This window comes from Corythoichthys intestinalis, chromosome 9, assembly GCF_030265065.1.
Source record: "Corythoichthys intestinalis isolate RoL2023-P3 chromosome 9, ASM3026506v1, whole genome shotgun sequence".
In the NCBI taxonomy this organism is placed as follows: domain Eukaryota; kingdom Metazoa; phylum Chordata; class Actinopteri; order Syngnathiformes; family Syngnathidae; genus Corythoichthys; species Corythoichthys intestinalis.
In genome coordinates this window covers 28412434-28439124 of record NC_080403.1, presented here as the reverse complement: position 1 = coordinate 28439124, position 26691 = coordinate 28412434, and the positions used below count along the sequence as shown (strand labels likewise).

At 39.1% G+C, this 26691-nt stretch overlaps 1 protein-coding gene across 1 annotated transcript in view; it reads right to left on the bottom strand.

The window, feature by feature from the left end:
- LOC130921762 (dihydropyridine-sensitive L-type skeletal muscle calcium channel subunit alpha-1-like) overlaps positions 1 to 26691 on the bottom strand; it is a 47890-nt gene that overhangs the window by 11884 nt on the left and 9315 nt on the right. The window contains exons 5-31 of the mRNA XM_057846024.1: positions 26395 to 26547; positions 26096 to 26301; positions 25836 to 25939; positions 25578 to 25723; positions 19202 to 19283; positions 18950 to 19110; positions 16091 to 16316; positions 15717 to 15924; positions 12324 to 12444; positions 12128 to 12242; positions 11928 to 12030; positions 11768 to 11837; positions 11550 to 11682; positions 9512 to 9641; positions 9341 to 9400; positions 7741 to 7847; positions 7380 to 7467; positions 7201 to 7308; positions 4672 to 4724; positions 4308 to 4454; positions 3902 to 4103; positions 3435 to 3593; positions 1122 to 1232; positions 895 to 978; positions 620 to 667; positions 296 to 322; positions 86 to 211 (exon numbers count right to left, since the gene is read on the bottom strand). Coding sequence (XP_057702007.1) covers positions 86 to 211; positions 296 to 322; positions 620 to 667; positions 895 to 978; positions 1122 to 1232; positions 3435 to 3593; positions 3902 to 4103; positions 4308 to 4454; positions 4672 to 4724; positions 7201 to 7308; positions 7380 to 7467; positions 7741 to 7847; positions 9341 to 9400; positions 9512 to 9641; positions 11550 to 11682; positions 11768 to 11837; positions 11928 to 12030; positions 12128 to 12242; positions 12324 to 12444; positions 15717 to 15924; positions 16091 to 16316; positions 18950 to 19110; positions 19202 to 19283; positions 25578 to 25723; positions 25836 to 25939; positions 26096 to 26301; positions 26395 to 26547 — 3278 coding nt within the window. The remainder of the gene's footprint in view (positions 1 to 85; positions 212 to 295; positions 323 to 619; positions 668 to 894; positions 979 to 1121; positions 1233 to 3434; positions 3594 to 3901; positions 4104 to 4307; positions 4455 to 4671; positions 4725 to 7200; positions 7309 to 7379; positions 7468 to 7740; positions 7848 to 9340; positions 9401 to 9511; positions 9642 to 11549; positions 11683 to 11767; positions 11838 to 11927; positions 12031 to 12127; positions 12243 to 12323; positions 12445 to 15716; positions 15925 to 16090; positions 16317 to 18949; positions 19111 to 19201; positions 19284 to 25577; positions 25724 to 25835; positions 25940 to 26095; positions 26302 to 26394; positions 26548 to 26691) is intronic.

Genomic DNA, 26691 nt, shown 5'->3' with positions numbered 1-26691 from the left:
TTTTTTTTAATAGTTTAAAAACCTGAGAAAAAAAATTTACACAAAAAGATTTTTTAGTTAACATTTGCAGCAAGATGAAACTAACCTGAAGAGATTTTATAAAGGTCCATAGCAGATTCCTTATGCCTTCTGAGCGATTCAAAAGTTTCACCAGACGCATAACACGAAACAGTCTGAAGAATGTAATTGAGACACTCATATTCTCTGTAGACTATACAAAGGAAACAAGTAAGGACATAACAGTAAGAAAACTGTCAACAATTCTCATTGCCCTCTAAATTAGATTGAAACTCACCGCAATTGCTTGCATAGGATCTACAGCCTAAAAAAAAGAAAATATTTTTATTGTGTCACCGACATATACACTTGAAGAGACTGTATTGATAATTTAGTGTTCTTCAGATTAGACAAATATATAGCTACATATTTTGAAAGTATACATACTGTATCAACATAATTACATAAACTGTCATTTGGGCTATTCCATCCACTAAATTTAAAAGAAACATAATTTTGCGGTCATGGAAAAAAGGCACATTGTCCCAAAAATATGGTAATATTGTATGCATTTAACAGGCTTCACATAATCACAAATTACTGCTTTAGTAACAATAGTTACCTCACAGCCATGGAGACAGTAAAGCCCTCCAGAGGAGACAAGCGCTGCCTGAGTGGGGAGGGGGTGGGACAAGAAAAGTGTTGAAATTATTAAAAATACATAGCACGTACATTTGTCAGTCTTACGAATACCTTTTAGCCCCAGACCACAATATAACAGAGGACTAGCAATTTTAGTTAGCATCCTCCCCAAGTAGTGCAACAAGAACAAAGCAAGTTCATTTTCGAGACTTCTCTCCAGGCGGTTTGAAAAGGGTTACATGTGACAGTACTCACATCAATTTCACTCAGAATCACATCCACAACACTTCCAATGACGATGACGAAGTCAAAAACATTCCAGGGGTCTCCAAAGTAACCCTGTGAGAAAACCACAATGTTTGATGATCAGTATATGGCAGGTGCTATCATTTGTATATTAAAAAAGGTTAATTAATTAGACACTTAAAAGAAAAAAAGTCTGTATATCATTTGTGATGAAATACCACTGATTTTTTACCAACCTTAGCTTTGAAGGCCATAAGTTTCAGGATCATCTCCACCGTGAACAGCACAGTAAAAATTACATTCAGCATGTCAGATAAGTGTGTAACATGTTCTGACTGGTTACAATGCTGTGGGTCAAGTACAAACAGAGGTTAGCTGTGATAGTAATTGTTATCATTTATTCTTACTAATTGCAGTCCCAGTAATAACCTGCCACCCAAAATCTGCCAATTAAAAAATTGTAGCTTTCAACTGTTCTTCAAAAGTTTGTTCTTCTACGCATTTGGTCTGTGTTCTACTGTAAGGGGTATCTAAATTTAAATCTAAGTAATACATTGGCCCTTGGAGAGCACACTAATATTTCAGACTCGATGTTCTTTTGCGGTCCACACCGGCATAAAACAGCGTAACTGAATATTCATGTCAGCGTAGCTCTCACTTCACCTTTTGGAATTTGGCAGTTGGGCCAGTTGGGATAGCCCTCAGCTCACGCATGGCAACTAATAAGGACAAATATTGCTTAAAAAAATAAAACAAAATAAAAAATAAATAAAAATAAAAAAAGAAAGAAAGAAAAAATAGTATTGATAGACTTAATTGTGTCAGAGTTATATTTGTAGTTGATTCCAGATTCTTGGAATGTACAGTGGTATGAAAAAGTAACTGAACCTTTTGGAATTTCTCAATTTTCTGCATAAAATCACAATCAAATGTGATCTTATCTTTGTCAAAATCACATAGATGAAAAAATAGTGTCTGCTTTAACTAAAACTTCTCAAATATTTATAGGTTTTAATATTCTAATGAGGATAGTATGCAAACAATGACAAAAGGGGGAAAATAAGTAAGTGAACCATAACATTTAATATTTTGTGCACCCCCTTTGGCAGCAACAACTTCAACCAGATGCTTCATGTAGCTGCAGATCAGTCTGGCACATCCATCAGGACTAATCTTAGCCCATTTTTCCTCTACAAAACTGCTGTAGCTCAGTCAGATTCCTGGGAAGTCTGGCATGAATTGCTGTCTTTAGGTCATGCCACAGCATCTCAATGTGGTTTAAGTCTGGACTTTGACTTGGCCACTCCAGAATTTGTATTTTGTTCTTCTAAAACCATTCTGAAGTTGATTTACTTCTGTGTTTTGGATCATTGTCTTGTTGCAGCATCCATCCTCTTTTTAGCTTCAACTGTCTGACAAACGGCCTCAGGTTTTCCTGCAAAACATCCTGATAAACCTTTGAATTCATTCTTCCATTAATGATTGCAAGATGTCCAGCCCCTGAGGCAGCAAAACAGCTCCAAATCATGATGCTCCCTCCACCATGCTTCACGGTGGGGATGAGGTGTTGATGTTGGTGAGCTGTTCCGTTTTCCCCCCACAAATGACGTTGTGTGTTACTCCCAAACAATTCAACTTTTGTTTCATCAGTCCACAAAATATTTTGCCACAGCTTCTGTGGAGTGTCCAAGTGCCTTTTTGCAAACATTAAACGAGCAACAATGTTTTTTTAGACAGCAGTGGCTTCCTCCGTGGAGTCCTCCCATGAACACCACTCTTGGCCATAGTTTTACACATAGTTGGTGTATGAACAGTGATATTGGACTGTGCCAGTGATTTCTGTAAGTCTTAAGCAGACACTCTAGGGTTCTTTTTTACCTCTCTGCGCTTAATTTTTGGCGTTATCTTTGATGGACAGCCACTCCCTTAGGAGAGAAGCAACAGTGCCAAACTCTCTCAATTTGTAGACAACTTCTCTGATTGTCGATTGATGAACATCCAGACTTTTAGAGATGCTTTTGTGTCCTTTCCCAGCTACATACAAATCTTTGATCGCAGGTCATCAGACAGCTCTTTTGACTGAGCCATGATGATCAGACAATGCTTCTCATCAAGACAATTCTTACCAGGTGTGTGTTTTATTGTGGGCAGGGCAGCTTTAAACCACTTATCAGTGATTGGGCACACACCTGGCTTAAATTGTTCTGTAAAATTGGTTCAATTGCTCTTTAAGTCTCCTTAGGTAGAGGGTTCACTTAATTATTTTTCCCCTTCTGTCATTGTTTGGATGCTATCCTCATTGAAATATGAAAACCTATAAATGTTTGGGTGGTTTCAGTAAAAGCAGACACTGTTTTTGCATCTGTGTGATTTTGACAAAAGATCAGATCACATTAGATGGTGATTTTATGCAGAAATGTAAGAAATTCCAAAAGGTTCAGATACTTTTTCATACCACTGTAATTGAGCATGTCTTTATAATTGGAGTAATGCACAGATGTCAATAGAACATGTGTTTTCATATTGAAAGATGTGTGTTATTTACAAACCTGCATTCCCAGACACATGGTGTTGAGCATTATAAGAAGGAACATAAGGTATTCAAAGTAGCAGGAGGTGACGATATACCACACTTGATATTGGTAAGGGTTCTTGGGAATATAACACCGCAGTGGTCTGGCCTTTAGAGCATACTGTACACATTGGCGCTGGAGAATTTGAAGATGAGAACAACTGTAGGTTTTGCATTGTCCACATAAATATTCATTAATGAGCACACTCACTCACTGGCACTATTTTTAAACATTGGCAGAGGCCTTAGTTGGGCTGAGATTCCTAATCGTGCTCAATATGTTTTGTAGCAAGTGATGTTAAAAATTAATATTGAAACAAGCTGGTGTATCACATTTAAGATATGTTGTAAATAAGTAAAACTAAATCAAGTAAAAATTAAGATGACACCTAAAGTTGATACAGTAGTACAAAGGTCAGTGACAATTTAGGTTGCTAAACATACCTGGTTTTTGTCCAGCTCACAGTTTTTATACTCTTGCTCTCCTTGTTCCTGGAAGGTGACGATAACGAAACCCACAAATATGTTCATCATGAAAAAGGCAATAAGGATGAGGTAGATAATGAAGTAAATTGAGATGGCAACCCGGTTGTTGTACACTGGCCCTCTATCCTCAATATTTGAATCAATGGCTTTGTGAAGGATCCTAAAAAAAAAAACAGAATAGCACATGACAGATGCAAACACGCATACCAACAAATAGAGAAGACTGTTTATTTCAATTATTATAAATTCATATTCATTAAAGTGTTTTATTGAATTTACTGTATCTTTATCGTACAGAGGTATTGACTACTGAATCCAATGAACAAGCTGGGTCGTATTATTCCAATTATTATTTATGACTCACTTTGGCCATCCTTCAAATGTAGAAATTGTGAATAGTGCAAGCATGCCATTGAAGATATTATCAAAGTTTAATTCTGAGTTTTTCCATTCCCTCTTGCGGACCTCCATCTCATTAAGTGCTCCTTCCTGATACTTTATATACCAACCTCTGCGTAACAAGGAAAAAGAGATGGTTAGATAAAATAATCAATCAGCAGTATAATTCTAAAAATACATTTTGCAATTTGGACAGACTGTACTTTAACCACAACAACCATTCATACTAAGCCATGATGTTAAACCATCTATGAGCTGAGACCTTTATCAAATTTTGATTAACAGCATTGAACCATTGCTTACTTATTACAAAACATTAAAGTGCTTACCTGCATTCTTCCTCAGACATTTGGTCTGGGTCTGTGCAGGAATAGAACTTTCCCTGGTAAAGCATTGAACAAGGGATTTTCAAATAACAAATGCCATCTATGAATTTCACATATAGCAGCGGTGTCAAACTCCTTATGGTTTGTGGGCCACATTCACAGCAATTAGATCTCAACCAGTATACTGTATATTTGGCCTAGTGAGTTATACTGTAAATAAATTGTTTTTCCCGTTTTTCAACATTGTAATTTGCATTAACTTGTCTTCAAACATGCAGCTTCACATACTCGCTTTTTAGCTGCATGAAATTGCTTGCTTGAACAATATTATGATGTGATATGGTGCAGGGAGTCCTCGGGTTATAATGTCCGTGACCCATGAAGTTTCGACTTTATGCCTCATCTACCATTCCATCAACAGTACCATTACTTTTCTCATCTTGGCAACGCCGTTACCGTTACTGAGGACGGAAAGGCATGCGTTACTCTGCGTTACTATATTGGTCGAAAAGTCTGAGGGAGACGGACTCACCAAGACGACAGAGCAGAGCAGGAGTGAGGAGGAGCCAAGAAAGTTGTGACGAGGAGCAAACGCGATGCTAGGTAGCTCCAATAATACATGTTGTAGCCGATAGCCTACAAACTACACCCGCTGCTATGGTAGATATGGTAGACATGGTAGATATCACATGTACTGTATATAGATATAACTAGATGCAAATGACAGACATGGCACTAAATGCGTTAGTAGACAGCCGCCATCTTAAAGCAGTAGACTTTTTAGGACGGCTCTGTTGTAGAGAACCTTCCTTGCGAACCTAAGTAACTTTTTATCTAAAATACTCCTAAATCGGCAAACTCTTGACTTGAATCTATCTTTAAATGATGAAACAGTTTTAAAACTTTCATATGTCGAAAGTAGAGAGAAGGGAACTAATGCAATAATGGGAACAATTTTAACAACTTTTAACAGTTGATTAAGGGTAAAGGGTAAATTAGGGTAAAGAATTGGGCTCGGGCCAATTGTACCAAAAACCTTCACAAAAAACTTCACATAGTGTGGCCAATGTTTTTTTTTTTTTTTTTTTTTTTTTTTTTTGAAGGAAAAAAAAAAGTAAAGATCACCAATTACTTTGCCAAGTAACTAATTACTCTTACATTCAGGTAATTGAGTTACTAACGCAATTACTTTTTGGGAGAAGTAATTTGTAACTATAATTAATTACTTTTTTTCAGTTAGATTAACAACACTGACCATAAGTACTAATCCTTGGGTAGTGTATAGTGCTTTTCTGTGGAGTATCTTTTCACACATTACACAAATCATCACATTATAGCCCCAACGAAGAATGCTTGGCTCTTCTAGCAATGCTGGTCCAGCAAAAAAATAAAACTATTACCATAGGAATGAAGCTTAACATCGTAGAAAGAATGGAGAAAGGAGAGATATCGACAAACATCAGTAAAGACATGCTGAGTTCAGACCAAATTTGAACCGTCACGTGAAAACGCCTTGTTTGTCGCCAATAGTAGTTTTGTTTCCGCACCTCTGGGTCATTTGACTCAAAAACAGGTAGGACAGTAATGTAACGAATCGTGTTGCCTGTATGCCCTAGGTTGCAATGTTGATGTGTTGAATGTTGTGTTTTCTGGGCTGTCACTAAACGTACCGCATGTCTGACTGGAGTGAGAGAGGGGTGGACGAGTCGGCCAGAGAATGATTGATGTTTTGTTTTTGTTTTGTTTTGTTGGCATTGGCTGCTGCCTACAGTCGCTGTGTTCCATGCTTTCGGTTGCAAATAAACAATTGAAAACTACTGTAACTCTCCATCCACCTCTTAGCAGTAATGACAAGTCCAGTATGTTATTATTATTATTTTTTTAATGTTAATGGGCTTTAGTAGTTCGATATGAATGCATGTTTACGTAAATTCCGACTTTAACAGTGATATCTGACATAAGCGTAGGAACGGAACTCATTTGTTACTTGAGGACTCCTTGTATACAGTCGTTGCTTGTGCAGGAGCACAATCGACATGTATGCTTGACGTGTCTGTGAGTTCAGCACTGTTCCGCACAAAACCAACACCTCTCTGCGCGTTGAGTGCATTGGCTGAACTTTTTTCGCACAGCGTATCTACAATAATTTTTAAACCATTTTGACGTTTGTGTACAGAGAAACTTAGCAGACAAGCTTTTATTGTCCGTTACTTGTAAATGACCGCAGACACAAAAGAGAGCTAAGTGTATGGCTGTACGCAGTCGCTCAAACAAGTCCAAACACTTCCGGCTTTGTGGCGCTCAGCGCAGAGTGTGCATCATTGGTATGCTCGCACAAGTCACAAAAGATGTTGAAATAGTAGCATGTGATTCTGTATGTACTGTACGAATGAATAAAATGTCCCTGTCAGGTAGATCAAAACTCCACGGGCCTGATTGGACCTCTTGGCATCCAGCCGCATATGCTTAACACCCCTGACATACAGCATAGAAAATTAATATTGTATGTTATATTAACTGTAAAATCCATACCTTAAAAAGTTGAACTCCAATGCAGGCAAACATAAAGTCAAGCAGCATAGTAACCAGTACAATGTTTCCAATGGTCTTGACCGCAACAAACACACACTGGACCACATGCTAGAAATGAAATGACATATACATCAATAATTTAATCATGCATAACTCTAACCATGCACAGCATGTCATACCTTGAGACCCTTTGCTCGGTTGATAGCTCTGAGTGGTCTAAGTACCCTCAAAACCCTGAGAATTTTAACTACTGAGATGGCACTGGATCTAGATGGGAAAATCAAACAGCATTTACATATGAATATCACTAAAATGTAGATGCAATTTTGGGGGACAAATTCCTCAATGATCAAGGTTTATATCCCACATGAGTGAAAATTACCAATATCATGTTTGGTTATACAACAACAACATATAGACACTTAAAACAAAATATACACTGTCAGAGGGTCCTGCCTTTCAAATCTTTGTAATATAAAACTTTTAACTATGTACGGAACATTGAGTTAATCAGGAAGGTTTCTTATTTAATCCACCTACTCCATTCCCATTGAGAGCAAGGATACACTGACAACCAGTAGATCCAAAATGTTGAAAGAGTTCCGGCAGAAAGACCCTTTATGAAGAAAGGCACCGTATGTTGTCATCTAAAAAGCAATGGATGTACAAAACAAATAAACAAACAAACAAGCTGGATCATTTAAACAATTCTCTGTCATAAAAAAAAAGTATATATACATATGGCGGAAAACACTAAGGTGACTTGAAGTTCCGCTCTGAGACCCCCAATTTGGCCAAATTTCAAAATTGTCCGATATGCATGTGTGATACATCATTGGAAAGCTTAAAATCTCTATTTTCTGGAGGGAGAAAAAATTTGAACAGGAGGGCATTTAAAAAAAAAAAAAAAAAAAAAAAAAAACTAATTGGAGGCGAGAGCACACGAGAGCAGAATTAAGGACGCCACGAATGTAACGAGATATTATCGCGTACTTACATTGTTTCGACCCAAAAACTCCATGTAGCATGTATCACAGAGTGTCAAGACACAGCTGTGAATGGCCACAGTCTTATTTTTTATTTTATTTTATGGGTGAAACATGGTGATATAACAAGGGTCGCGATGCAGAAATCGAAGACAACAAGGAGTGGTTGAGATTTTCTTTTTCATGTACAGTAGTTACCCTTTTAAACGTTATTTTTCAGCTTTTCTTTGTTTGGATCGATTATTTATCATCTAACATATTGGGGAAAATGCGACAGTGACAAAAAAAATACAATTAAGCGATAGTTATGAGGTGGATATCCGTGACTTTTTTATAGATGCCAAATTTTTCATTATGACGTAATTTGTTTAAACGTTTAAAGTGTGCGAGTGAAAAATTTATTAAAGTCTTTTTTTTTTTTTTTTTTCCAAACTGAATATTAGACACCAACTAATGATTCTAAGCTAAAAATGACAGACATTTTGAATAATAAATATTACTACCTTCTTTTTATGGCTAGGTTGAAACAAAAGCGGTTGCGGTTTTCAGGGTAAAACGGACAAATTCAAAATACTTCAGAGGCTTAGTGCGCCATGAATCTGATATGGCAGCATATAGACATATTGTTCTATCAAACACAACAGTTCTTTTGGGCCTAGAATACAGCAGTTTATTTTAAAGAGGGGTGCAAGAGCAGAAACAGCTTTTTCAGTCTTGCCTGTGTTTTCCACCATATACAGTACATAATATTAAGTTGGAGTGGGAACCTCTTGGTACCTCATGATACGATACAATTTGCGAAACAACGCTCACGATAACGATGATCTGACGATATGGTGATACAACGATTATCAATATATTTGTAGAATATCCTATAATGATTTTCTGACCAACAACTAATAAACAGAAAAACAAGCTTCTGCTGTGAATTGGAATGAGTTTATCACTGGTAGACGTCCAATCCATTTGAAATGGGAGGGTGGCAGTGAATGAACATTCGTTCATTCGACATTGACACCTTTTTAAAACGATATCTCGATTCTTTGCAGGAGCATATCGATAACCTTTTGGGATACAAAGTATCATAATATATCACCATTTCGATATTTTGTCACACCCCTACTATTAAGAATGAAGAATTTTGATTTCTTTACCTTGAGTACAATCTCTGCTGTAAACACTGAAGTGAAGACAATATCAGCATACGCCAACACCTAAATTTTACATGAATGGTAATTTTTAAGGCATTAAAATATACTGGAAGTGTGAGTAAAACTTTGTGAATTCTATTTTCTCACTGACTACAAAAGCATACAGTTTGTCACCTGGTTCCTGAAGGACATTGGGTCTATAGGATCCTCAGCTGCTAAAGAAACAGATGATAGCAGGATGAAAAGGAGGATGATGTTGGTGAATGTGGTTGCATTTATGATGCGATGACACAGCTTTCGGAATCTAAAAAACAATTTTAAAATAAAGAAAAGTTTGATCAAATCTTTGAATGAACATTTACAATGGGATACTTAAAAATAGTGTCGCCACTTTAAGCAAAACAAAGAAAGCAAGAAAAGAAAAAAAAAAAAATATATATATATATATATATATATATATATATATATATATATATATATATATTTTTATAAAGCATTTACTGTAAATCCAACATCAGGAATCGCGGTTCCTTACAACAAATGTGGTCATTCAAAAACAATGCTCCTTTCTCTGTCGAAATTAAATGTCTGATTTATGGCGTATTGAAAGATGAGAGAAAACACTGTATTGCTGCCACACTAAACCACACAATTACTTTTAAACAACCTTGCCACTGTACTTGCGCAGCTATTCACTTATTTACCCAAATTACTTAATCGTCCCCTTTTGTCATTTTACAAATTTTTGGACACACACTAGCACTACAAATCATGCTCTGGATTTAATCTGGTGTTCTCTTCTAAACCCTTCCCACTTGGTTTCCCTGCTGTGAAGTCGTCCTATTGCATTCCACACGCTCACATGTGATCCATTCTCCTCGCGAGTTTATCTATTTCTTTGTTTTGGTTCTTCTCCTGTTTAAGTAGTATGGCATTCTTGTTTTTTCCCTAACATTTTACTCAAGCACCAGTGTATCTGAAGATGAGTTATAACTTAATCTTTGACGATGCAAAAACAACATACAGTGGTATGAAAAGTACCTGAACCTTTCGGAATTTCTCACATTTCTGCATAAAATCACCATCAAATCTGATGTGATCTTTGTCAAAATCACACAGATGGAAAATAAAATTTCTGCTTTAACTAAAACCACCCGAACATTTAAAGGTATTCATATTTTAACGAGGATAGTATACAAACAATGACAGATGGGGTAAAAATAAGTAAGTGAACCATCACATTTAATATTTTCTGCCCCTCCCCTTTGGCAGCAAAAACTTCAACCAGACGCTTCTTGTACCTGCATTTCAGTCTGGCACATCGATCAGGACTAATCTTGGCCCATTCTTCTCTACAAACCTGCTGTAGTTCAGTCAGGTTCCTGGGATGTCTGGCATGAATCAGTGGCTTTAGGTCATGCCACGGCATCTCAATGGGGTTCAAGTTTAGCAGACACTCTAGGGTTCTTTTTTTTTTTTTTTTTTTTTTTTTTTTTTTTTTTTAAACTTCTCTGAGTATTCTGCGCTTGGCGTCATCTTTGGTGGACGGGTGAGAAGCAACAGTACCAAACTCTCTCCATATGTAGACAACTTCTCTGACTGTCGATTGATGAACATCCAGACTTTTAGAGATGGTTTTGTATCCTTTCCCAGCTTTATACAAATCAACAGTCCTTCATCGCAGGTATTAAGACGGGTCTTTTGACCAAGCTATGATGCACATCAAACAATGCTCCTCATCAACACATTTCTTGCCAGGTGTGTGTTTTATAGTGGGCAGGGCAGCTTTAAACCACTCATCAGTGATTGGGCACACACCTGACTTAAAATTTGGTTGCAATTACTCTTTAAGTCTCCTTTGGCAGAGGGTTCACTTCCTTATTTTTCCCTTTCTGTCATTGTTTGCATATCATCCTCAATAAAATATGAAAACCTATAAATGTTTGGGTTGTTTTAGTTAAAGCAGACACTATGTTTTCATCTGTGTGATTTTGACAAAAATCAGATTACATTTTATGGAGATTTTATGCAGAAATGTGAAAAAAATCCCAAAAAAATTCAGGTACCTTTTTCATACAACTGTAGATAATATATCATATCATATCATATATATTGTTAGAAGATATTGAAAACTCTTAGTTTAGTGCAACTGTATATCAAAATACTACTGCAATTGTGTTTTTTCTCCTAATTACATTCATTATGATCATACTTGTTTTGTGGTCCAAATATAAAAAATGAGCTGGCTTCTGGCATTGGTACCGCTTCTTCCTTCAGCTGAAGATCAGCCATTGGTCTCGGTCTCGGACTTTCTGGGATCTCAGGATCCTCCTCTTCATCATCACCTGATTAAAATAAAAACACGGATTTAAATGTATTGTTCAAACTTTTCGATATAATGAAAATACAATATTGAAGCATTATTTTCACCAGGAAAGTCAGCCGGAGGGAAGGGGTCTTTAATTTCATTCACATTTGACTCAAACTCATCAACTTTGAGCTGAAAGTTAAGAAATAGTTTAAAGGCATGAAATAGAAATATTTTGTTGGAGTTTGTTTTTAAAGTAAAATATAATTTGAAATATCTTACCTTAGCAGTAGTAGGGATACCCTCAACACCTTTGGCTCTTTGCTCAGCTAATTTCTTTGCAAGATTAGCTTTTTCTTCAGACGTCTTGTTGGGCAAGTTGGCCCTATGAATTTGATCATGACAATGATATGCTTTTATTCGACACTGCATTGAACATTCCTCCTTTAGTAATTATTGTCCATGCATCACGAAAGACTGACCTGAGTGCTTTCTTTCGCTTCTTATCCTCTGCTTTCTCCTTCTGTGCCAAAGTTAAAGACTCAGCTTCTGCCAAATTATCAACAGCAATAGCCAAGAAGACATTTAGAAGAATGACTGAATAGCTTTATTAAAGAATATAACAATGTTTTTACTTGGGTGAAAGACACAGTACAGAGAACCAAATTTAAAGGATACAATTTCCACAGACAAAAAGGATGATGAAGTAGATGCTAACAAGGATTCCTGGCATGCTGGGTCCTCCATGTGCCATTATCCCATCATACATGACTGCATTCCAATCCTCTCCTGTAAGAATCTGAAAGACAGGTTTGTGGTAGGATTCACAGAGTAATTAATGTAATGTATGTAATTAATGAAACACACAAACAAAAAAAAAACATTTGACCGACAGGACTTCTCATGAAAAACGGTGCATGGGTACTCCGGAAATTGTGCTCTTCGCTGAGCAAAAAAAAAAAAAAAAATAAGAAAGCGGTTCACTGGCAGGGCACTAGGGATGCAATTATACAGTTAAGTCACGGTTTGGTATGATTTTCGATACGAGGGACACAATTTTTTTATTCAATTCAATACATTTTATGCTCTGAAACAAAAAATACAAGTGTTATTTTAATGTTTTTTTTTTTTGCTAACAGGCAAAAATAACAATGCTATCATATAAACATGCATTATAGTGCATAATATTTATGTGCTTACTTCTTACTGATCGGAAGAAATTTTATATAAGTGCAAGAACAATCTTTAATGTTTGTAAAGTGAGGCGGGGCACACGGTTGATTGCTTGATTGCTATTACTCTCTTAGCAGGTATGTTTACCACATGAGAAAAACATCCTATTTGTGGTCCGAGTCCATCTGTGTTAGGTACTGAATTAACAATGTTTGCAGCATTATCTATAGTCACTGGTATAGATTGATTTGGCCTGCTTAACTTCCATTCAGCTATGGCGGTTTTTAATTCATTGATGTAGTATATGGGCTACGCGTCCCATGATCACTCTGGGCTCACGCAGCCAATCGCATGGGACTTGGGGGGATCTAACGTAGCACATTTAGGTTGCTATTTGATGATATATACTGTGTGCGCCCGGGTGTTATTGGGCATTAAAAAAAAATTAACAAACGCCACAGAAGTCACGTCTGCTCATAACTGCACAACACCAGCATTTGACAATGGACTTTCATAAACAGGACAAGTTTGAAGTACAGCGCTCTTCATTTGCCACTCATTCTTCATTTAACCGTGAGTTAGGTCTCTGTGAATTACGGTCTTAACCTGTCTCTTGTCAAAGCGAGGTTACTTGTGGCAGTCAAATCGGTAACAATATATTGACGATCTTTTTTGTACGTATCCGAAAAGAAAGTCTTTGTTTAATATATACGAGTGAGGATATTATATCAGATTATCCAAAATGTTGCCAAACAATGGGTCTGTACGATATTGAAGCTGGCAAGCAGCCTCCGTAAGTTTCTGTCTTTCCTCACGAGCAAGGATCCGCGTGGGCCACAGCTCCCACCATTCATGCAGTTAGGGGGAGGGGTGGAAGGATGAGGAGGGGGATGCTAGCGGCAGTTTGTTTTTTCAAGGCAAAGCTGCACCGGACATTTTAGCGAACGAGACGACAAAGGAAAAATTCAGAAAATATATTTTGGGAGCTTATCATTTGGATCGAATGTTTTTGCATATTGAATTAAAGAGGGCATATCGAACGGTTCAATACAAAACCAAGTATTGTTGCATCCTTACAGGGCACCATGCGTTGGGATCAGTCCATAGCATACAAAGTCTCTGGATGTTGTGGTGCCATCCTGGTCAACAAACCTCTGCAACATTGCGTGGACATTGGGAACATTGCCTCTAGATTGGCAGACCTGGGTATTTTAAAGAAGACAGATGGCAGGGGTTTTTCTAACTCAGCAGGCTAAATCTCCTCAGTCTTTCCTGGCCGGTATATTCATGGGTACTCGACAAGAATATCTATCAGGAAGTCAAATTCAGGAGAACTAGTGTGCTTTTTGTCCTGGCAGTGGAACAGTAAATCAGTTTTACACCAACAGCAATGCCCTCAAGGGTAGTTGGTAGTTCACAAAACCAGTCTACATATGTTTTGGGAACTTGACCAATGTCACGATGTGGAGGCAAGGTGGACCCAAACGTAGGGAACACGCAGAGGCAAGGCAGGGTGGTGGTGAACTCAAAAATGTTTTAATGATGGTTAACAAAAACAAAGTACAAACAAAAGCAGTAGGGATTAAACAAAAGACCAAACAAAAGTCAGGAATTTGAACAAAGCGATAAGTATCAAAATTTACTATAGCAGAGGAACAGGAACACTAGGGCTTGGACAAAGGAATAGACAAGAACATTAACAATGTCGCAACAAGAACAGACAGCATACGGGGATCTTAAATACAGACAAAGGATAACGGGACAATGAGACACAGGTGGGTGATACGAGAGGCAGCGGATTGGTCAGCACACAAGGAGCAGGCCACAACAGGTGAAATCAATGGGTAATCACATGGACAAGACACACTAGGGCACAGAACCAAACTCAAACCCTGACAGCGAAGGTATTTGAACATGTCCCTCACGGAGATCTGTTGCTGCATACCTGCAGCATGATATGCCCTATTCAGTCCATGTACCACTGATGTGAGTTTGGTCCACATTGCTGGCAGTAAGTATAATTCATTTCCAGTGAGGTTTGGACTCCATTATGATTACCTTTTTGTCGACAGAATTTATTTGTCCAGCCAAGGCAATGATGTGGACTGGTATAGTGGCATCAGTTTATTGGCTTCATAAAGCCGTGACCTCCAACTCTCTCTGGAGCAGTTCCCAGCTAGGTGTGAAGCAGTTGGAATGAAAATTAGAACATCCAGATCTGAGACCATGAGCCTCAATCAGAACAGGATGGTGTGCCATCTCCAGACCAGGGATGAGGTCCTGCCCCAAGTGAAGGAGTTCAAGTATGTTGTGGTGTTCTTCATGAGTAAGGGACGAATGAAGTAGATTGAGAGACGGATTGGTGCAGAGTCTGTAGTGATGCAATCTCTGTATGAGTCTTTTGTGGTGAAGAGGAAGCTAAGCTAAAAGGCAAAGCTTTCGGTTTACTGGTCGATATATGATCTGACCCTCACCTATGGTCACAAGCTGTGGGTTGTGATTGAAAGAACAGAATTGTGTTAAAATACAAGTGGCCAGAATTAGTTTCCCTCAAAGGGTCTCTCAGCTCTCCCTTTGATATGGGGAGAGAAGCTTTGTTCTACAAAAGGCGCTCAGAGTAGAGCTGCTGCCCCTTTGCGTTTAGGATGCCTCAGGGGTAGGATGTTCTGAGCACGTCCCACTAGGAAGGACTATTTCTCCTAGTTGGCCTGAGAACCCCTTAAATTCACTTGGAAGAAGGTAGTCTGGTCTTCCTTGCTGAAGCTATTACTGCATGACCCAACCCCGGAGTATGCAGAAGACGGAGGGATGGATGGATAAAACATGCACTATGAGGCTATGACCCATCATTTTCTTAAATAAAAGCTCCAAAATAGTTTAAAACCATCAAAACTGTACCTGGAAAACGGTTATCAGAGCTTGAGGGAAGCTATCAAAGGTGCTACGTGGTTTTGCTTGGTTCGGAAAGTTGAACTTTCCTCCAAACACCTGCATTCCCAGGAGTGAGAAGATGACAATAAAGAGGAAGAGAAGTAGGAGCAAGCAGGCAATGGAACGCACTGAGTTCAAGAGGGAAGCCACCAGATTACTGAGCGAGGTCCAGTATCTAAAGAATACAAGAACACATCAGCAGCACAATTATCAAAAAATGCTTGATGAATTATTTCCACTACATTTCAAATGACATAAAACATGTTGTTGTACAATAGACAAATCAGACTACTTCGTGTCAAGGTACTGTTGAAAAAGATAATAAGTAATAATAAAAATACCTGGTGACTTTAAGTAAGCGTAGCAGGCGTATGCAGCGCAACACCGAGATCCCCATGACTGACATAATGTTCATTTGTACAAGGATGAGCTCCATAATTCCAGTGGACACCACAAAGCAGTCGAAACGATTGAAGAGTGACATGAAGTATGAAGACAAGCCAAGAGCATACATCTTCATAAACATCTCCAGGGAAAACATGGACAGCAGTAGATTATTGATGTTTTCTGTTGATTGTCGATATTTTATTATCACAGTATCGTGTGATGCCAGGGAGTGTGGGGTGGGGAAAAAAAATACAGAAATTATTTAATTACATTTTCAATCTTGCACTTTTTTATTCCATGATAAGGATTAGTTAGTTTGAAATTGTTTGAATATAAATAAACATTGTAAACATAAGATTTTGTGAAAACCTATGCATCAAATGCAGTAATAATGCATCTCCGAAGGCATGGATGGTCGATGAAAGCTTAAACTATTGCCACGTTTACATGGAGCCAAATATTCCAATTACAATCGGAATATTTGTTCAAACCGAATAAATGTGTTCCATATAAACACCTCATTCGGAATGAACAGGCCCAAACCTAATGGAATTTCATTCCGATTCACAGGGGTGGAATATTCCTTTTCCCAAACCGATTAGAAGTAAAATTATATCATGTAAACAGGGAAGAGGAATGGTGTCTGGTTGCGTTCTTTCTGCGCATGCTCCGTACTGACATGGTGACGTCACTTGGTGACGTAAGTAACGTCACTTGCAACATGGCTTCCATGCACACGCACAGCGCACCCACACAACTTTTTAAATGAACGGCGTATCATTCTGAAGTTTTGTTTCCACTCGAAAAGTTAAAACAGCAGCTGATCTGACGATCGATCTCCATGTTTTGCAACGTGACGCTTTGTTTTGATTAATCTGCGCATGTCAGACGGCAGTTGTCAAACATCCTTTCGGAATAAAGGCAGTCACATGTAAACGCTGGATCGGAATAGATGAAGTGACATGTAAACAGCTGATGTGAAATTTCCATTCGGAATGATTTGAATCGGTATGAATAAAAGTCAGCATGTAAACGTGGCTTATGTTGCAAAGATAATCAGAATCAGAAAGAAAAAGAGCAAAATTTCCCCCTTTTTTTTTTTTTTTAGCTCAGAAAACATAAATAAGTGGACAAGATAACATGAATTAATTTTATTTATATACTGTTGCATGTTAGGAGCAAACATAGCAGCAAGAAAATTGCTGACTATAGAAACAGTTCCATCATAAGCAAGGTGTGTTGAGTCGCCAAAAATTCTACTCAGGTAAGTTAGTTAAAAAAGATATTACTCATGTAAAAGTAACAGTAGTCATCCAAATGCAGATGCAAAACAAAATGAAATACATATAATTAAATAAATTTATGTCTAAATGAGTAAACGAAGATATACCTCGATAAAACCAAACAAGTACATTAATTAACAAATATATGAAGGTCTCAGCAAGGGCATAAAAAGCTGAGAAAGAAAATTGGGTTTTGAGCAGATGTGGGTAGTAACACGTTACATGTTCTCGGTTACATTTACTTGAGTAACTTTTTAAGAAAAATGTACTTCTAATACTAATACTTTTTACTTTTACTTGAGTAGATTTGTGAACAAAAAACGCTACACTTACTCCGCTACATTGGGCTACACAAGAGTCGTTACATAGACCCTCTTTATTCTACATATTAGATTATTTTATTTATTTTGCCAACGATGCCAAGAGTAGCGCTACTAATTTCACCAATGAGACATCGCAACAATGATCACATGATTCCATTACACCAATCAGACACAAGCTTGACGTTCTGTGATCACGCCAGCCTTTACCATCACGTCATGGCATCCTTAAAGCACCGTAAAAAATGAAGTATTTAACATAGAGCGCTGCCCTCAACATGACTTGAAAGCACGAATTTAAACCTCTCTCCCAGTTTTTATTTGACACCGATGGACCACGGAAATCCGGAGATATGATCCTTTTAATTTCATAATAGTAACTGTAAGGAACTACAGTATTGACTTTTCAAACAAGGAATTATTTTCTCCACTAGAGGGCACTCATGCTCTTTGGACGAATAATGCTTCATTTTTTCCTTTTTTTCTTTCTTGCTGGAATTCAATGATTTTTTTTTTTGTTTTTTTGTATTTTTTTGGCTTAATGTGGGTATGTAATGGGTTATTGTACAGTATCATTATAACAACAGCTCATATAGATTAGTTTGGGCTGTGAAAAAAATACCATTGGTAAAAAAAGAATCAAAACAAAAATAAGCATTTACTCATAATGTTACTCATTATTTGAGTGTTCTTTTCACTGGATTCTTTTTTACTTGTAGTTGAGTACATTTTCTGGATGACTATTTTTACTTCGAGTAATATTATTTTGAAGTAACGCTACACCTACTTTTAAGTGTAAAATAAAAAGTAAAGTTTTTGGCTACTCTACCCACCTCTGGTTTTGAGGCATGTTTTAAAAATGGTATGGGAAGCTCCTTGTCTGATGCGGAAAGGGTGGACAATCCATAGTTTGAAATCAGCAACAGAAAAAGCTTGACCGAAACCTCCAGGAGCAGCTTTTCAGCTTAACTAAGAGGCTGATCAGGAGAACAGGGATGGGGTAACTCTGCCAGATAAGATGGGGGAAGACCATTTAGTCCCTGCTGACTGCCCACCGATGTTCCACCACCCATTTGTGTAATATGCCTCTCAATTGTCCCTACATCTGAAAGCAATCACTGTGGGTTTTTTGTGAAAATAAGTAACCATATTCTCACATTAACTGGCTAACACACTGCATGCAAAAATGCCAGGAAAGCAGTGGTCTGACCTTGCCAGTTTGAGAGCCTTTCAGACTGCTTGTGGTGTTCCGTTGCAATAGCTAACGTATTGAAGAAGACGAGCATAATCACCCACCAGTAGAAAAGTTTGGACTTCACATACACTCTGCATTTACGGCGTAACCAGCGGTTCCACTTCCGAGCCTGTTTACTGTGTAAATGGAGAAAAAAAGGAGGGGAGGGGGCTGCATTTAGAGGAACTATTAAGAAATGTGAATGATGAATATGAAACTAAAACGTACTAGTAATACATTATCAACTGCATTGTGTCCATTTTACCAACACTTCCTGCCTCTGATCCACCATTTTCAGTGGGCAGCAAACCTGGATGAAAAAACACATTTCTATCCGTTTAATGTAAATGATGTGACCATTATCACCTTTCTAAAGTGCTATGACTTCCTTTTTTGGTGTTAAAAAATATTTGAGAACATGCTCTTTCAGTTTCAGAGGAATTGCGGAAAAAAATGTTAGTCAATACACATGAATGTCAATAGTCAGTTTTTGTATTATACCATATTTATATGATACCAAAAATGCACCTATAAGCCCCTTTCACAAACATATCCCGTGAAATTCCCGTGTAAGGTGACACAGGATTTACTTGCGTCACTGCTTTCACGCATGAGGAAATATCCTGACAATGACGCGGGTTGGACACTTTCTCAGGCTTGTCTCATGTATCTCTGTGCGGGGAGGGCGATTTTATAACTCGGACATTACGTCATTTTTGGTCGGCATCGGTTATCACAATGTTGGTCAAATTCTTTTTTTTTTTTTATACAGAGTCGTTTGGGGGACCGTTCCCGACGTCGTAACTGCAGTCAGTTCAAGCTCATCAAGACTATTTTTAAGCTCAGGTGATCCAAGAGAAGGGTGCTGAGATATTAACTTGCTGGGTGCCATTTGACACCTCTGCCGCCCTTGTTTTGAAATCCCCTAAGTTATGCTGCTATTCGAGTGTATTTTTGTTGTTGTCATGTCGGCTCTCTGCCTACCGCTTAGGCGAGTACCTACTATCACGGACCCATTGTGTTATTCCCCCTTTTCTGCGATTGCATGTATTTTTGTTTGTATTCAATAAACTCTTGAACCCATCCTTCTGCTGTTTTCTGATTTAAGGTACAACCTTGTTTTTTGCAGTTGCGGACCCTAACATCGGCAACAAAATAAACCACACATTTCCAAAGATGGACGATAAACTCTCCTGCTCGGCTCTATGATCCAGTAGGAATTTAATTTCGTTATGTTTTCAGTTTAATTTAGCTAGTTCCAGCTTGCGATGTTGATAATTGAGATGTTTGTTTTCCGCTTTTCGTCTTTCGAGGATATGACTATTGGCCCGCCATGATATTTAAATCATCAGCAATCGTGCTGTGACCTGGGAATTTAACGGTTTCTTTCACATAAGCCTCGTCCTGGGACATTCCCGGGCATTATACTAAAGCGCGACCCAAATGTTCGCCTAATCTCCGTGTCACCGGGGAAATGGCGTTCACATACAAGGGATGCCCGTTTAAGTCCCAGGATTTTCACGGTGTTTCGGTGCATGTAAAGAAGGGTTATAGAGAGCAATATTAGTTTTCCTCTTAGTCAATAATGCAATAATAGTACAAAGAGAGTTAAAGGTGGGTTGTGGATCATTGTACTACTTTTGCTTTTTAAACATATCAACATTTAAACATGGGTATGTTGTAGTGATATTAACATTTCAAAAAAAAAAAAAACATGGAGAAGATGTTGGGTGTAAGAACTACAACAAGCCATAGCTATAAAATGCATATAAAAGTCATTGATAGAGAATAAGCATCCCATCTTCAAAGTCGTATTTCACACTTATTCAGGTGAATACCGTAATTTCCTGAATATAACGCACACTTTTTTTCCCCCAAAATCAACTTGTAAAATCATGGTGCGCATTATAAACGGGTACATGGATGGAGACAGAAATGTAAAAAAAAAAAAAAAAAAATATATATATATATATATATATATATATATATATATATATATATATATATATATATATATATATATAAAACGATTTTTTTTTTTTAATTGACACAGCCATGTTGTGTTGAAAAAATGTATGCGGCGATCCGTTGCCGACCATTACAGTACGTGGCGTCACCATTTTGTTTCGGTAATACTTCACTCTGATTGGCCGAATGATTTCGTCTGTGTAAAATTCTGCCTTTTTCAGTCTTCATGAAGCACAGAATTTAGTTTCTTGAACCCATTTGAGTCAACGTTTATTGCAGCTCTGGACCATAACAAACATAACAACACAGACTTCCTGAGTCCGTCAACTATATCTGTCCACCGGGAAACTCAAACCAGAAATAACAATAGTTCCTATTGTTACTGTCGTGTCGACAGCGATGAGCTCTCTCGGATTTCCGACTTACGTTCTCACTTTCATTTTACCGTATCAATCCATGGAGGAAAAATGTATTCATCATGATGAAACGAGCAAGTTATACAGCAGCCTTAAGAAGAAAAGTCACATCTGTTTTGTTTTCTCCTGGATTCTGGTAAGTTCAACAAGTTATCAGACCACATTATTACCGTACATATGGTGAGTTTACGGTAATGTTTTGAACTACTAATGTTCTATGCTTGTGCTATGTTTCACCAGTCAGTAAAATGACATTTCTGTATCTGTACACGAGCTCTGTTTTCTTGTATTCTTCTATTTAGTGGTGCTAAAATTAGGGTGCGCGTTATACACAGGTACAATAATTTTCCCTAAATTTTACAAGTAAATTTGGGGTGCACGTTATACACGGGTGCGCCTTATATTCGGGAAATTACAGTACTTAATAGTTCATTGGTTATCTATATTTATGGTTGATTTTCTTTAATATAGTTAAACTTCATTTTCTGTGGATTAAATTGTATCTTTAGTGCACTATAATTTTCAAATAACTTTATCAGTTTAGTCCACAGATATCAAACTGATTCCACAAAGTGCCTTCTGGGTCCTGGTTTTTGTTCCAAATGAAAACGCGTATACGGTTTGACAAATGAGTTTTTTGATGAAACAAGCTAGCACGTGACTGCAACCAACTGATTACACTTGTAATCGTACAGATTGGTGAAAAGAGTCTTCAGTTGTTGGAAGGAAAACATATACAGTGGGGCAAATATGTATTTAGTCAACCACCAATTGTGCAAATTCTCCTACTTGAAAAGATTAGAGAGGCCTGTAATTGTCAACATGGGTGAACCTCAACCATGAGAGATAGAATGTGGAAAAAACAAACAAACAGAAAATCACATTGTTTGATTTTTAAAGAATTTATTTCCAAATTAGAGTGGAAAATAAGTATTTGGTCACCTACAAACAAGCAAGATTTCTGGCTGTCAAAGAGGTCTAACTTCTTCTAACGAGGCTCCACTTGTTACCTGTATTAATGTCACCTGTTTTAACTCATTATCGGTATAAAAGACACCTGTCCACAACCAATCAGTCAGTCACACTCCAAACTCCGCAATGGCCAAGACCAAAGAGCTGTCGAAGGACACCAGAGACAAAATTGTAGACCCACACCAGGCTGGAAAAATGAATCTGCAATAGGTAAAACGCTTGGTGTAAAGAAATCAGCTGTGGGAGCAATTATTAGAAAATGGTAGATATACAGGACCATTGATAATCTCAATCGATCTGGGGCTCCATGCAAGATCTCACCCCGTGGCGTCAAAATGATAACAAGAACAGTGAGCAAAAATCCCAGAACCACACGGGGGGACCTATGGAATGACCTACAGAGAGCTGGGACCACAGTAACAAAGGCTACTATCAGTAACACAATGCGCCGCCAGGGACTGAAATCCTGCACTGCCAGACGTGTCCCCCTACTGAAGAAAGTACACGTCCAGGCCCGTCTGCGGTTCGCTCGAGAGCATTTGGATGATCCAGAAGAGGACTGGGAGAATGTGTTATGGTCAGATGAAACCAAAATAGAACTTTTTGGCAGTGGCGCCTCCAGAAATTTTTCATAGGGGTGGCCAGATGGGGCCACTTAAAATCTTGGGGTGGCACACCAAAACTAAAAGCCATAATTTCAGGTTTTCATTATATTATTGCAGTAAAAAGGTCAGGGGAAAACTATCAGAAAGACTTAAGGACACGGTTACTGATATACTTTGGTGTATTGTGTAACATTTGATGTTACTAATGATTTAATGTGCATAGTCCATAACTGTCCTGTCAACATTTTGAGTTCCACAACAATTCTGTTTTATTGTGTTTTGTATATAGTATTATGCATAAGGTGTACATTTAACAAAACAAAATAATTACTGGGGAAAAGCAGGTGCAGCAGATACAAATAAAAGCAAGTACAGAGGCAATCATACTGTATCTTAACTGGATATTTCCCGACACAATGTTATTGTGACACAAAAATAATTATTACTGAATGAACAAAACATAAAAAGTACTTCCCGACAGGGATCGACAGATAACCAGGCTATACCGTATGTGCAACATACACTCATATCGTTGTTTAATGTAACGCAAAAATAATTACTGAATTGTGTAATGGGATGAAATGCATAACTGATGCTACAGCAATCTAATGATATACTGGCAAGCAGGGTGGCCAGTGGGGTGGACATCAAATTTATAGGGGGGGGGCGTGGCCACCCCTGGCCACCCCCTGGTGGTGCCACTGCTTTTTGGTAGAAACACAGGTTCTCCTGGCAGCCACAGTAATAGGGTGGTAGGTGGGTCCCACACTTTTTCCTCATGGCGTGGCTCCTGGGGTGTGGCCTCCCCTCTGCCTGGGCTGTCGGCCGCAGGAGTGGGGTGGGGGGGTCGGGGCTCCGATCTTACATCGCCCCGTGGCAGTTCCTCGGCGCTCTCCTGCCTCCGCCTTCCCCTCTTCTCTGACTGGACATCCGCCCTGCGCTCCGTCGCGGGTCGCTGGCTGGGTGCTAGTGTATCAGCGGGGTGTTGCCTGCACCGGCGGGGGGTCCTGCCCTGCCTTGGGCTTAGTGGGCCGCTGGGGTTCCCGTGGTGTGCCGTGCCGGTTGGGGGGCTGCGGCTGTGGCTCGTGGCCCGGGTGGGCGGGCGGGGGTGGGGATAGACCTGGGGTTGGTGGTGCATCCCCTCCTGCCATCCCTGAAGGCCGGTTGATGGGTGCGCGGGTGGCCCAGGGGACCACCCTGGATCCCTGGGGGGGGGGGGGTGATGGCTCCTTTGCTGGGCTGCGGGAGGAGGGATGGGCTGCGCTTGACCCCCCCGACCCCCCGCCCACCCTCCCTCCCCGGGCTGGCTGGGTGGGGGCCGTGGCCATGGGTTGGCTCCCGTGCGGCTTCTCCGCCCGTCTGCGTGGCTGTCGCGCGTCCGGTGGGGCTCGCTTGCTGCGGGATGCGGTAGGGCATGCTCGGGTTGGGGGTCCTGGTGCCGGGATTGGCGATAGGGTTGGTCGCCAACGGGCTTACATTCATAAGAGATTCACATGATTACTGGGTTCTACATCACAGAACTGATTTGTGTACACTCTACCTCTTTCAATCACTTAGCTTATAGACACCCCCACCCCTGTCCCCCTCTTTCACTGGCCAATAGGCCCCCACATGGTGTAAACCGGAAATACATCTCGCTGACGATGGCACCAGCATATTAATAATTAGTCTAGATGTTCTATGTATTTCTTGTTGTTGTTTGTGTATGTGTTTCTTTTCTTTCTTCTCTTGTGTTGCTTTTCTTCTGTCCCCCCATAATCACTTCCTGTCCGCTGCTTTGTCATAATAAAAAGGTAAAAAAAAAAAAAAAAACACAGGTTCTCGTGTTTGGAGGAGAAAGAATACTGAATTGCATCCGAAGAACACCATACCCACTGTGAAGCATCGTGGTGGAAACATCATGCTTTGGGGCTGTTTTTCTGTAAAAACGACTGATCTGTGTAAAGGAAAGAATGAATGGGGCCATGTATCGAGAGATTTTGAGTGAAAATCTCCTTCCATCAGCAAGGGCATTGAAGATGAGACGTGACTGGGTCAGGGCAACAAAGGAGTGGCTTCGTAAGAAGCATTTCAAGGTCCTGGAGTGGCCTAGCCAGTCTCCAGATCTCAACCCCATAGAAAATCTGTGGAGGGAGTTCAAAGTACGTGTTGTCCAACGACAGCCCCAAAACATCACTGCTCTAGAGGTGATCTGCATGGAGGAATGGGCCAAAATACCAGCAACAGTGTGTGAAAAGCTTGTGAAGAGTTACAGAAAACGTTTGGCCTCCATTATTGCCAACAAAGGGTACATAACAAAGTATTGAGATGAACTTTTGGTATTGACCAAATACTTATTTTCCACCAAGATTTGCAAATAAATTCTTTAAAAATCAAACAATGTGATCTTCTGGGGTTTTTTCCACATTATGTCTCTCATGGTTGAGGTTTACCTATGTTGACAACTACAGGCATCTCTAATATTTTCAAGTGGGAGAACTTGCACAATTAGTGGTTGACAAACTACTTATTTGCCCCACTGTAAGCACTAGGCCCTTTGTAGAGTCGGTTTGAAACCTGTGGTTCGTCAGTAGGTTTTGCATGTATCCATTTTTTGTCTACAGTTATCGATTCCTCATCTTTGTTTTGTAGTGTATGACGTACTCTGTCCCTCCTGATCATTATCCATGACTTCAGCCTGTGTAATCCACTCCATATAACCCTTTAGGTCTTCATCCAACTGCTGGGTCTCCCTCAGCTTCTGAAACTCACCTCGGGACTTTGCCTTCTCTCGCTCTTTGGTGAACTCACTAGAAGACAAGATAAAGATAATGTGTGAGGAAAAAAGTGATTTATAATAAAGTAAAATATCAAAATCTATGGAAATTATTTAAAAGGTGAAAGAGCACAAGGTGTTCATACCCACTGAGTACACCAAGCACAAGGTTGAGCACAAAGTAGGAACCGACCAGGATGAGTGTGGTAAAAAATATCCAAGGCCATTCCATTCCAATCGCATCATTCACCTGTTTATTAGTTTTAGTGTTTAGTATTTACAGTTAAGTGTTCTTGCTTCGTGTCATACAGAGGTATTTGCGACAGAATTTAAACACTGTCTAAACAAAGACTGAAATTTGTTGAAAATCAGTCTAGCCTTCTTTTAGACAATACTAACTCATTACCCAGTACAGGACATCAGTCCACCCTTGTGTCGTGACACACTGGTACACAGTCAGCATGGAAAATCCCAAGTTGTCAAAGTGAGTGATGCCATGGTTTGGGCCCGGCCACCCAGCTCGGCACTCAGTGCCATTGATTGTGCAACGCCGGCCATTCCCTGCTTGGGCACATGGGGCTGGCTTCTCATTCTCCACAGTAGCAATAATATCTGAGTGTTGACAAAATGGCACAAATGAATTTTATAGAAGTAGCTCCTCCTAAATTTATATTTGTCATGAAAAACAAACCGCGCACAACCTACCAGTGCCTTTGTAGTAGCAGGTTTTGTGCATTTTACATTTAAATAGGTCAAGAGCCATTATAGAGTAGATGGTAACCATGAAAAAGACTAGTAGGGTAATGTGAAACAAGGGCAGCATGGACTTCAGGATAGAGTTCATTACCACTTGCAGGCCTCAGGAAAAAGAACAAAATTATTTTAGACTCAAACACATTTTTAATATCTGTATCAAAACCATCAATCTTTTTTTCTGTGCAAACAATCAAAGGTTTTGTTGGTGGGGTTAGTGCGCTTGGCCAATTTGGATGTTTGTTTGTA